At 44.6% G+C, this 12789-nt stretch overlaps 1 protein-coding gene across 1 annotated transcript in view; it reads right to left on the bottom strand.

Annotated features, from left to right (window-relative positions):
• CACNA1I (calcium voltage-gated channel subunit alpha1 I) overlaps window positions 1–12789 on the bottom strand; it is a 210017-nt gene that overhangs the window by 77202 nt on the left and 120026 nt on the right. The window contains exon 5 of the mRNA XM_067558952.1: window positions 7310–7407. Coding sequence (XP_067415053.1) covers window positions 7310–7407 — 98 coding nt within the window. The remainder of the gene's footprint in view (window positions 1–7309; window positions 7408–12789) is intronic.

Genomic DNA, 12789 nt, shown 5'->3' with positions numbered 1-12789 from the left:
TTATTTCAATGAGGAATTCAGGAATCCATACGTATATCTGGAACACTACACCATGATAAGTTTATTAAAAAGGTAGTAGTAAATATTGATTTCCAAACCCTTCTCACTTAGTTATTTGATTGTGAATGAACTTTCTTCCCACTGGCACTGGCCACCCTCTCTGCTCGCATTTCCTCTTCCTCCCAGTCCTCACCACCAATATTTCCCCTTCCTCCCACTCTTCTTCCAAGATCAATGTCACATCTTCCGTCACACCACCTTTACGGCTGGAACGGCCTTTTGCTTCTTGTCTGCCAACCATATCCACTTTTCTCCCAGGAATCCTTGCTTCTGACCCACTGCTTTCACTGCAGTTACCAGCATTGAATTCTACACTGCCCTGTAAACTCTCTATCTTCTCTCTGTATTGTTCTCCCATATGCTGTACGTGCTTGTCTGATTTAGGTCTACATTAAAGCATTGTTCCTTAGCCATAGAAAAGGGTGAGAAATAGCTGTGTTGCCCAGAGCAGTCTATGGAAGGAACTGTGACTCTGAGTTACAATTCCTTTTCTGATCTCCCCTTGCTCTCAAGGGAAAGCCATCTTCTACTGGCCCATAGCAGACACAGATTTCATCCCCCCTGCTCTGGCTCAGCTCCACTGACCAGCATTTTGGGGGATAAAGCCAAGGCTCTGCCTTCTCACTTCTCTTCACCCATTCCTTACCCAATTCCATGGAGCACAGAATCACAGCTCCACAGAGCCTGTTCTCTCCCCTGATTATGGACGGGAGATGCAGGTAGCCCATGCAGAGAAATAAGGAGGGATCTTATGCCCCTTACCTTTAGTGAAATAGGCACAGACAGCAAGTGATAATATTGTCCTTGGATTGTAAGCTCTCAGGGCAATCCCTTGCCTTTTGTTTTTTTGCTTTGAGATCTACTGATGAAAAGCTATTTTTCGTATGTGGATGGGACATGTACACATATAGTGCTCCACAAACATTTATTAACAACAACAGAAAACTTAGTGCATGGCAACTTTGACATTTTGGGGGGGAAATCTGGCTTTGAGTTATCTATGCACAAAAAACCCATGTGAAATATGAAAATAAGGTTCAGAAATGGTCAAATGGAATTTTACATTTTCCAAAAATAAGTCACCATTGGACAGAGGACAAATACGAGTAATTTTTTTTCCAGAAAGTTAAAAGTATCTGAAACAAGGAGCTTATAGTGGAATTTTAGAAGCTGAAATGGAAAAGACCTATTAGATCCCCCAGCCAGGGCAGGACTGTTCCCTGCAGGACAGATTCTAGTCTTTTGTCTAGTCTAGTTTTAAAACAGATTGTTCCACAGTCTAATCAGAAGCTATCAGAAGCTAATTTTACATACACTCTCCAGTGAAATTAGTTCCTCAAAACCAAGTTGGAGAACGTCAAAAGCCATCATTTCTCCACAGTGCTGCACGTGGGGTTTACGTCCGCGTAAATCTCTCTCTCCTAAGCATTGATAGGGCACCAAACATCGAGGTGTGGAATACAGCTATAAGGCAGGCAAATAAATATTGAACTGCTTTGTCCTTGCCATCCCAGGATTCAGCTGCTTTAGATTATTTTTATATTATTGTTTTGGTCTAGTGGGTTGAACATAGGACTGCGAATCAGGAGCTGTCAGTTCTATTCCTGACTCTGCTGGTGACTCACTGGGCCTCAGTCACCCGCTCTGTAACAAGAGGATGATAATACACTTTTGGAAAGCTTTGAGACTGGCAATTGAAAAGCATAGGAATCTGACCTGGGTGGCTTCTAGGCGCTACTGCAATATAAATGAATAATAATAATAATAATAATAACAACAACAACAAAATCAGAGCTGGTGGAAAATTTTCTAGTGGAACATTTTAATGCCATTTTATCAAAAACCCAAACTTCCCACAGGAATGTATCAATTTCAATCAAATTTCATTTTGGAAAAATTTTTGAAAAAAAAAATAAAACGTTTCAATAAGGTCAAAATGGTCTGTTTCAATATTTTCAGAACCTCTTAATTTTTCATTTCAAAAGGTCTTTTATTTTAATATTACTAAAAAAATTTACAAATGTCACAATCAAAATGAAATGTTTTGATTGACCCAAAATGATTTTCTTGTGTGGGGGGAGGGAAGAAATTTTGTTTTAAGGGAAAATGTGAAATTTTTTGTTTTCGTTCCAGTTCAGATTGAAACAAACCTAGAAATCACAGAATTCCCCATGGAATGGAAATCCCTGTTCCCACACAACTCTAAACAATAATAGGCCACTATATTTCACATATATACAAAACCCCCTTCAACATATTCCTACACTCATATACTATATATTACTAGACACATATGTTTCCTATTCAACAAAGTTGCTATGCAACAGTCTACTACAGATCCCACCACAGAAGCCTCACATTAGCAGACTCCCTCACCTCTGTGCAATCTGTGATGACTCTTTCCAAATTAAGAATCAGTGACAATCAATTTGAGGTGGAGACTGGGAGACACAAAATACAGTGCAAAAGGACCATGCAACCCAATGTGACAGCAGAGAGAGTGAATTGAAGAGACATTTTGTGCTCCAATGTCAAAAATATGATGGAGTAAGAGATATTTCCTAAAATTATCAGAAATGATTAAAGACTTTCCATTAAAAAGCAATGAGGAAAAACTGCATTACTGTGAGAGGATGGGAAGAAAAGAGACCCGGCAGAGATGACATTTTATATAGCAACCTACCACTGAATCAGAAATGGACAAAAATAACAAAAGGATGTGGAAGAATACCCCAAATCCAGTGTGAAGACCTGCCGTGAGCAGATTGTAACTACCTTTGACAGAGACCTGAAGGGTTTTTCTCCTCCTTACACTTTGGCAGCTTGAGTAGCTTGTCACGCCAATACAGTGTTATTGAATTAAATCAAATGGTGATAGGACTACAACAGTTTATCACTCCTGTTTCATGCACCTACAGACAAAACCCTGAAAGGCAACACTCATGAGGCAAAAGGCAGGAATGTGAGAGATAAGCATGAATACTAATGCATGGGTGAGACATACAGTATTATAAAAACGAGGCTTCTAGGATTTTGTCCAGTCTAATTTAAAAATTACACAGGAGTTGCCCAGACTGGATCTGACCATGGGTCCATTTAGTTTAGTATCCTGTCTCTGACATGGCCAGCCCCAAATAATTCAGAGGAAGGTATAAGAAACTTCCTAATCCCCAGTAATTTAAAGACTGGTTCAAACCCTGAAGCATGACGTTTAATATCTCTTCCAAAACTTACACTAGCATTAATGATGATAACTCTGGATATTCTTGACATCCATACAAATGTCTTAGCTTCAAGACTTTCTGTGGCAGTGAATTCCATGGTCTAATTAGGCATTGTGTGAAAAAAGTAATTCCTTTTAATTTCATTGTTCATTAATGTCATCATCCCTGGTTCTTGTGTTAAGAGTCAGGGATCTACCTTGTCTGTACGATTCATTATTTTATATACTTCTATCTGTATGTACAACCAGCAGGGCTTCCACCACTTCCCTTGAGAGATTATTCCATGGCTCCCCAGATTTCAGTATAAGGAAATTCTTCCGGTTATTCATTATAAATTTCCTCTTTTATAATTTCATCCCATTACTCTAAATTATAGCCTATGTAGCACACACAAAATCCATCTCCCATGTTTACACGCATCAGTTATTTGTGGGTTATCGTATCCGTTTCCTTTAGATATCGTTTAGCCAAGCTAGACCTGTTTAGCTTTTTTAAAATCTTCGCTCATCAATCAAATCTTTCCAGCTTCCTGAACATTATGATTGCTCTTCTATGAATTCCTTCCAATATGTCTGGTAGAACAGTGACATGATTTGAAAACAATGTTCTAGATAAGGCCATGTAGAGAGAGAATATTAGGAACACAGGACTGGAAGGGACCTCCTGGGTCACTGAGTCCATTTTCCTGCTATCGCAGGCAACCCATCATACATTCCCATTCATAAACGTATCAAACTCCATTTTAAGACTGGTTAGGTTGCTTGCCCCAGTACTCCTATGGGAGGGCTGGTCCAGAATCTTACTTCTTTGATGGTTAGAAACCTTCTAATTTCCTACTTGGATTTACTCCTGGCCAGTTTCTACCATACTACCTTCCTGCACTGAGGTGACCTTTGCCTACGAAGTCCAAAGTTATTACAGCCTTATGTGCTGCCTCTGCACATTGCAAACTCATCTTGTATTTGCTGGCTGCTCTCACTCCTATGTGCAGGAATTTTCAGAAGAGTGCAGCACTCGAGACTGGAAAGAGAGTTGCAAAAGATCTCAGCTCTCTAGGAGGCACCAAAATTCACAGCCAGATTTTCAAAAGAGTTCAGCCCACTAGGTGCACACTGCGTACTGAGCTCTTTTGAAAGTCTGGCCCCTATTTAGTTGCCTAAATGTGGTGCTAAGCTCTTTTGAAAGTGTGGCCCAGCGTCTATCTCATCATTGCTATCTCTCAAATTCCTCTTCCCTAACACTGAATACTGGTGTTTCAGATCATTCCTTTCCCTTCCCCCCAATTTTCTCCTTTTGTTATTTTCTGCCCATGTATTTACTACTCTCTCCCCATCCCTTTGTATTATTTTTCTATTCTACCTAGTGTCTGCAACTCCTCCAGTTTTACTATCATCTGCAAATCTCCTTAATGTGCTTTGCTCCTTCTTCCAGATCATTAATGAAGAATTTTAAAAAGACATTCAATAAGATTTCTGACAAAAGGGTGTATCGGTGATATTTGCTGTACCTCACTAGACACTTGCTTCCAACTCAGCACATTCCCATTTATCATTAGCTTTTGTTTACAGCCTTTTAGCCAGTTTTCAGTCCACAGGACAGTGTTCCTATCCAAGGGAATTTATTTTTTCATTTAATAATGAAAGTGTCTCTTCATCCAGAACTACTGCACATATAGCCATTTATCTATGTAGACAGACAGAGATATAAATGTTCGATAGCAGAATAGAAACTAAAACAATATTAGTTCTACACAGTACACTACTATAGTGGAGAGAAGTAGAATTTAGAAGAGGGACCAGTGTTGTGAAGAAATGCCTAGAGGTGGCTGTATGGCAAGTTATTGAGCTCTATAAAGGGATAACTGGATGAAACTCTATGGCCTGTGTTATGCAGGAGGTCAGATTAGATGACCGCAATGGTCCCTTCTGGCTTTAAAATCTCTGAATCTAGTCTTTGTGGGCCTGATTCTGGTCTCACACTGTTTTTTCCCACATTCTAGTCAAGTTTCTCCTGATTTACACTGGTAAACAGGAGATAAAAATGCAGACTTCAATTTGATCTGTCTAGCTTTGTTTTTACTGCTGGGCCCTGATTATTAAAATTTCCTTGGCACACATCCTCAGGAGACAGCCGAGACAACCTGGTTTCTTTCATTTAGTTTCTAGCCTGTTCCCACCTGTAATAAACTTCCCCTCAGCTCTGGGGTAGGGAATGAATGAAGCTGCTGAGGTATGGAATGGGATTGGCCTCAGCACAGTGGGAGAGGCTTAAGGAGGTCTTGGTCATTGCTGATAGCCTGATAAAAGTGGGAGCAGGGGACATTAAAGGGGGAAGAGGAAAGAGACTTTCTGTTATATGGTAAGGAAGAAAAACTCAGTATAAAACTTTGGGAAAAATGGAAGAAACGCTGAAAGTGTCACAATACCATACATGGCAGTTATTTTCTCTGCGTAGGGTATAACCAGTAATATTACCAAACAGACACAGTGGGCCACATTCATTGCTGGTGTAACTCCACTGACTTCAATGGCATGAAATTGGCCCACTGCATCAAATCCGCTCCCTTGTTATAACCACAGTGATACCTGTGCCATATACACCAGATACTTCCTATGGTGACACTGGCAATTGCTATCTACCTTCCTGTACTCTAGAGTTATCAAAATGGAACTGAGAAAGCAGAGATGCAGAGGAAGAGGGAAAAGGGAAGGAAGAGAGGGGGAGAGTAATAAAGAAGTGACATGCAGGTAAGAGAGTAGTCTCTGTTTCCCAGCCTCTGCCACATGAGATGGGGCAGGGTTACAAAAAAGTATATCCCGTCACATGGCAGGGGTCAGTGTCCATTGACTGCAGTGGCTACTGTTACAGGGGAAAGGAAGAAAGAGAGAGGTGTCATATGAACACTGCAGATACATGGCTGGATCCTGTGTATGGTACCCCTCCTCACCCCATTCCCTCCACAGTGAAAAGACCAAGGTGGGTCCGTTTCTTGGATCTGAGCCAAACCAGCAGGAAAGCCATTTAGCTCGCCAAGGAGCTGTAGAGAGCTGCTTGTGCTGCCAGGTTCAGGCTCGGTCCATCAGATCCTGACAGCTCAATCCCCAGTGGAGCTCACAACCCTGACTCATACATGCTGTATATACACAGAGCTGCAGAGGTGGGAACCAGGACAAGAGGGGAAGGAGAAAGTGCGCAGTGAGGAACAGATAAAATGTGGCCATTGTTGTCCACCCCCACGCAGAGCTGGGCTGGTATATTTTTAAATGAGAGGAAACTGAAGAATCATCTAGAAGGGAAATCAACCCCCTCACGCCCTGCTCCCACCTGATCTCACTATTCATCCACCCCCTCCCCATACCACACACCTCTCCATGACTCTACAAGCAGTCTCACCCCTTCCATAGTCTTATGGGAAAGAGCGAAATGTCTTGCTTTATTGCCAGCTCCAGCACTTTGGTCATCAACTGGGCCCTATAGACAAAATAGCCTTACTGTTCACACGCTCCCCACAACTCATCTGGGCAGTCTTTGCACCGCCCTTTGAGAAGAGGTTTTTGGGGGTGGGGGATAGGGAGTAGTTGGAGACAAAATGAAGGGCTAGATTGAGAATCTCAGGTAGAAAGGACCCTAACCTACACCTGGATTGGAACTAGTGGCTCTGTATTCCATTCTCCCAACATCCCTGAGCTATTTGGCACTCACAAACAAACTGGAGACAGATTAGCCCTCCACCCCTGAGTCACCGTAGCCAAGCATCCCAAACCTATCCAAGTTCTTGAGCCATCCAATGGCCTACCAGTTGGGCCTGGAATCTAGGGGCCATGGTTTTGGCGATACACACACAGAGACCTACATACATGTCTTACAGGGCTAAAAGGTTAGTCCAGATACCTGGAGATACAGGGCAGGACAATCGATGGGGAAAGAGATCCCAGACACAGCAGCAGAGCGATAGATAAAAACGGCACAGACAAAGGTGAAGCACAGATAAAATGGGGCGCCTGTGAGAGGGAGGAACAACTTACTAGGCACACGGTTGATGGCTTTGAGGGGCCTCAGGACACGGACAGTACGGATCGCAGACAAGTTAATGTTTTGGAGGTCCAGGGAATATTCCACCATCCTGCAAAAGGAGAGACAGAGAGTGAGTTTAAAACAATCCAAGACACAGGTATGACACCAGGAGGACGAAGTGAGAGGTGACTGATATGAGACGGTAGGCCTGTTCACACCCACAGTGCAATGCAAAAAACCTTTCAAAGTATCAGTGCTTTTCCATTAGGCTTGCGGGGAAAGCGTTAAAAACAAGAGGCACCGATGAGCCCCTTGCACATTGATATGCTAATACACATTATGCTAATGTGCTGCCCACTGAGGCTGGAGAGACAGAGGAAATGAATGACAACTGGCTTTACAAATCACGGGGTGCATTTTTATTCGAGTTTCTGGCAACAGTATAAAGTCCTGAGAGTGGAGCTTGAGTCCCTGGGAGCCCTACAAGAGCAGAACTCAAGTCCCCAGAATCCAAGGAATGGAAATGAGAGAGAGCAGCAGTGACAACCCATCAGGATCCAACTCAGCAGGCTGCAATGACCCCAGCCTGGCACTTATCCATGGCAACTGTCACAAAGGGAAAGGGCCGTGCAAGAACAGAAAAGGAAATGATGGCAGAACAGTACACACCCCACAGGTGACCCCTGCAGACAGAGATGGGTGAGACTCCACTGGCAGCTGAACACTCTGGAGCACAGCAGCCCCTCACTCTTCCCAGCTGGTGCAGCTGGACTTATAGTGCCATACACATCCTGGGGTTCCCATAGCAAGGATCTAATCAAGGATCCTTATTGCACAGTATAGGACCTACGAATAGCAGGAGTCATCACATTTCAGCTGTATGTTGCTCCTGTTGGATACCATCCTTAGGGGAATGTCCTTATTTTACGATATATACAGAATCTGGGATTTTTTAACTTTGCAACCTACGTAGCGAGACCTCTCCGCAAATAACCTCAAGAACTGAGCAGCTATGAGTAATGCATTGGCTTTAATCCACCCCTGCCAGTCAGACAACATTAAGAAAACATTCTTTTTTTTAAATAAGCGGGGAGGAGAGGAACCTTAGCCTTTATAAGGCACCTACTGTATGAGGCTCTCAAAGCCCTTTACACAGGTTAATGAATTTTGGCTCACGACACCTCTGGGCGGTAGGCAATTATTGCTATTCCCAGTTTACACAAGGGAAAACTGAGGAACAAAGCAGTGAAGTGACTTGCCTCAGGATGCACACTGAGTCCGTGGCAGAGTCAGGAATGGAACCCTGAATCCCTCTCCTTAACACTAACCACAAGGCCATGAAACAGTGACATTCTCTTGCTGTTTGGGGGTGCACAGGAAAGGGATAGGAGACTCTTCTTCTTTCTATTGCTGCTGTGTCCACTCCAAAACCAGAAAAGCTTGCTTAACATGCTGTACTTGTCATATTTAGAGGCCTTTGGTCCTCAGGGCTATCCATTCATCACCTTTCATCAGCACCAAATCCATTTTATGTTAAAATACCAAGTTGCTCTGTCTCAATTATTTTCAGCATTGTGACCCCTCTAGCCCTCTGGGCACTAAAGCCCAAGGATTGATCCCTACAATCCATTACCTCACTCCCCCCTCAAAGGACAGGAATAGCATGTGTCTAGTTGTCTATCTAAACCTTTCACAAAGGGACTTGTCGGAGTGATAGATTTTCAGACACAATGGGGTAAACCTGTCGAGGTGTTGTGATTATTTTCTCTCTCTGTCTGTCTTTCTTTCTCTCTCTTTTTCCTACCGCTCTGTTCGCTCTCACACTTTTAGAGTAATTGAGTGAAATAATTCTTTTCCTGAAATGATCTATCCCCCTGGAGCTGTCAGCTCCACACGCAGTGAACAATGAGAGAGAGAGAGAGAGAGAGAGAGAGAGAGAGAGAGAGAGAGAGAGAAAGGATTTTGTGCAGATAATCAAAATATTCTTGCTCATATTTAAAAAAAAAAAAAAAGGAGGCACAGGCTGCCCACAGAAAGCATGAGGGATGGACAGGGGTTGAAGATGTGAACAGCAGTTGAGGAAGGGTACACAGCAATATACACGCACACACACTTACACATGTGCATGTAGACATGAAAGCATGCACACAAAGACATGGGCCTCCACACTCATATACAGAGTTATACACTGGAAGACATTCTTCTCTTCCACTTCCAAAGAGTACACTAGAGAGACAAGATGGGTGAGGTAATATCTTTTATTGGATCAACTTCTGTTGGTGGGAGAGACGAGCTTTCAAGCTTACACAAAGCTCTTCTTATAACTCAAAAGTTTGTCTCTTTCACCAACAGAAATTGGTCACCTTGCCTCTCTCATATCCTGGGAACAACACGGCTACAAACAACATTGCAAACATGAGGACACTGTCAGCTATATCTCCTCTGGAGATGTGTGGTGGGGAGGGAGGGAGGGAGAGCTGTGAAAACAAGTGGTTTCGTATCTGACAAAGAGCAGAAACATCTGAAACAAATTCTCTCAAGCGGATATCACACAAGCAAATGATCCTAATATAAAACCTTGTAATTTGGAAAGGGGGCCTCTGTTGAACTACAAGTCCCTACATCAAAGATCCAATTGCTCTCACAGTGCGTAAACACAGCAGAAAGCACAATCTGGTAACGGACTCACTGCTGGATACGTGCACTCTACTTCCCTGTACTGGATGGAATCAGCACTTGTCAGCTACAGTGCTACAAGTGAGATCCCCCTCTAGCGGAAGTGGCATGGGCCTGTGGGTTTGGAGCAAGAGGGTCAGAGGGCCTTGTAGTTGCCAAGTTGCCAGTGGCACAGTGTCAGCATGTGAAGACCCAGCTGGCTCTGGATTTGTTACGCTATAGTTCTGTTTGGCTGAAAGATCCTGGAAGAGTCAGTCTCAGTGCCAGGTGACACAGAAAAGAACAACTGGCTCCCAGGAAAGGGAGGGGATTATTCTTTTGGGAGAAAGCCTGACCCTCCTGGGTTTTGCAGAGAGCAACTTCTAATAGAGATGAGTTCAGCATCTACCTATTTGTCCAGGGGTTTCAGCTCACCTGATAAAACTGCCACCTACTGTTTCTCAAGAAGATTCTCAGTAATAGCCTGGGCTGTGGCAACATGCAGGACATTCATGCACACTGGCACTGGATGACAACGGGTCCCTCCTAATTGGTTATGCACACTCTGCCCAGATAAGAGACATCAGATATAATGTGGACCCCCTGAACCTCCACATCACACAGTTCCAGAATCTCCAATGCTTCAGCAGGTCTTCTGCCTCAGGACCGCTCCTTGACATAGATCTCTCATTCCTGATGTCTCTAGCCTTGGCATCACCTTATATCGATGTCTCTCCCCTCCCCCAAAGTGATGCCACACACCTAGACTTAAAGAGGTGGGAGACTGGAGTGAGACAAGCCCCCTGCCCATGAAGGAATCTACTGTCTGCGTGGCCAATGCTGATGCAATTCAACTTTCACCTCCCTCCCTTTTAAAATGGGATCTTTCAGAGATACAGGTGGTTTCAAGCAGGGGGACCAGCAGACCCGACGGATTCTCAGTCCTGCTGTTTGCTTTTCTAACTTTCCTCTGCCACCCTGTTCCTCGCCTACCCTGACTGTGTGTCTCATGGTAGCACCTAGTACATGAAGCTGGGCTGCATTGGAGGAGTGCATCACCTGATGTCATAATCTTCCATGTGTGACAGTAGGATGAGTTACCATGGAGACTGACTGGGATGTTACAGAGAATGAGTAGCCAGGAACAGGCTAACTGTCAGGAAACCAGGATCACATTTGCCACACAAGCCTTTGAAGCTCTTGTAACATTTGCCTTCAAGCTCCTGGTTCACGTAGCATCCACATGCGACCAGCGGTGAGCCTGACCCTCTTAAGGGATCAGGATTTCATGGCTGACCCTGTTCAACAAAGTTCACTAGACCAAAACTCAGGGAAAGGGGGCCAGCTGTGAAGTTTGAATTCAAATCCCCATCTCCATAATGGGCCTGAATAATTATCCTGGATCCAATGACTCCTATGCATTTGGAGTAAGGTTTGAACTCTGAAGCTGGATCAGAACTTCACAGCTAGCACCTAACATTTTGGATCTGAACAAGGGGAAGTTTGGGTCTGCATCTGAACTTTGGGGTGTGGACCCATCACTTGCCACCAGCTATAAGAAAGAATTTGGGAAACCATGTTGATCACAATACACTGCAGGTGTTACAATCTAACTAGAGCAGGGCCACGTTAAGGCCAACCAAGACATCCACCACCTTCTGCCTAGGCCGCCCATTGTCACGGCCCAGCTTGAGAAGAAAGCATGGGCCTGATCATATATACCAATTTAGCTTCTCTCGGCGTCTTGCTCTCTCTTTCTGTTGTTTTATTGTAACTGCTGATGGTGTCTTCATGCCCAGAGGCAATCAAGCAAAGCCCATGGCCCAGCAAAACCTGTACCAGGATTTGAACACTCTCCCGCTCCATCCTCCTCAAGTACATGGCAGCTCACCTCCGCAGTGAGCAGATGTTCCATGGCCTTTGGTTGTGGGTGGGTGAGTGCAGGAAGGGATTAGGGAGCTGGAACTACTACTAAATCAGTAGGAAACCCCTGAGCTGTGACGGTGTTTGAGCAGAGAGCTGTCAAGATAATTGAATTTATATGGTAATTCTTCTCCACCCAGTAACTACATTCCCCTTCAAGGTTTCCTGTGAGAAACTTCTCTGAAAGGGAGGGGGAACAATGCTACCCCAAAAAACGATTATCATCCCAGGTAGCTGTATGGGGGAATAGTGAATGGTCGCTGTGGGGAATGGCAAAGGACTGCTCAAGTCGTAGGAAGTCATAACTACTTCTAGTTCAAGCCACTCTCAACAGGAGTCACTGGAGGGAACAGGGCAGCAGCACTGGCTAGGGGTGGAGTTGCTATAGGGAACAGGGCAGTCACGCCAGTTGTGAGAGAAGTCTCTGGAGGGAATGGGGCTGGAACACCGGCTGTGGGGGGAGTCGCTAGAGGGAAAGGGGAGGAACACTGGCTGTGGGGGGGAGTTGCTGGAGGGAATCAGGCAGGAGCGCTGGCTGTGGGGGGTCACGGCAGGGAACAGGGTGGGAGTGCCAGCTGGGGGGAAGGTTGCAGTAGGGAACGGGGGGGGTCGCTGTAGGTAATGGGGAGGGAGCACTGGCTGCAGGGAAGTCACTGTAGGGAACCAGGTGGAAGCACTGGCTGGCAGGGAGGGGTTGCTGTAGTGGCTGTGAGGGATGGAGATGCTGCCTGAAAGGGAACTCCCAGTTACCAAAACAATGGGAACGAAAGGAGTTAAGACAGGAAAGCCTTATGCAAAGGACTGTCTGACACTTCCCCCCCCCTTCTTACTGAGATTGGCTTTCAGATCCCTATCCAGAAAGCAGTTGACATGACTTCTCAGGCATGCAGCATTAATTAGTGGGGGTTTGGGG

The sequence above is a fragment of the Emydura macquarii genome, unplaced genomic scaffold (genome assembly GCF_026122565.2).
Source record: "Emydura macquarii macquarii isolate MOO-44397 ecotype Brisbane River unplaced genomic scaffold, CSIRO-AGI_Emac_v2 contig_2205, whole genome shotgun sequence".
Taxonomy (NCBI): domain Eukaryota; kingdom Metazoa; phylum Chordata; order Testudines; family Chelidae; genus Emydura; species Emydura macquarii.
This window is presented reverse-complemented; position numbering and strand designations above follow the sequence as displayed.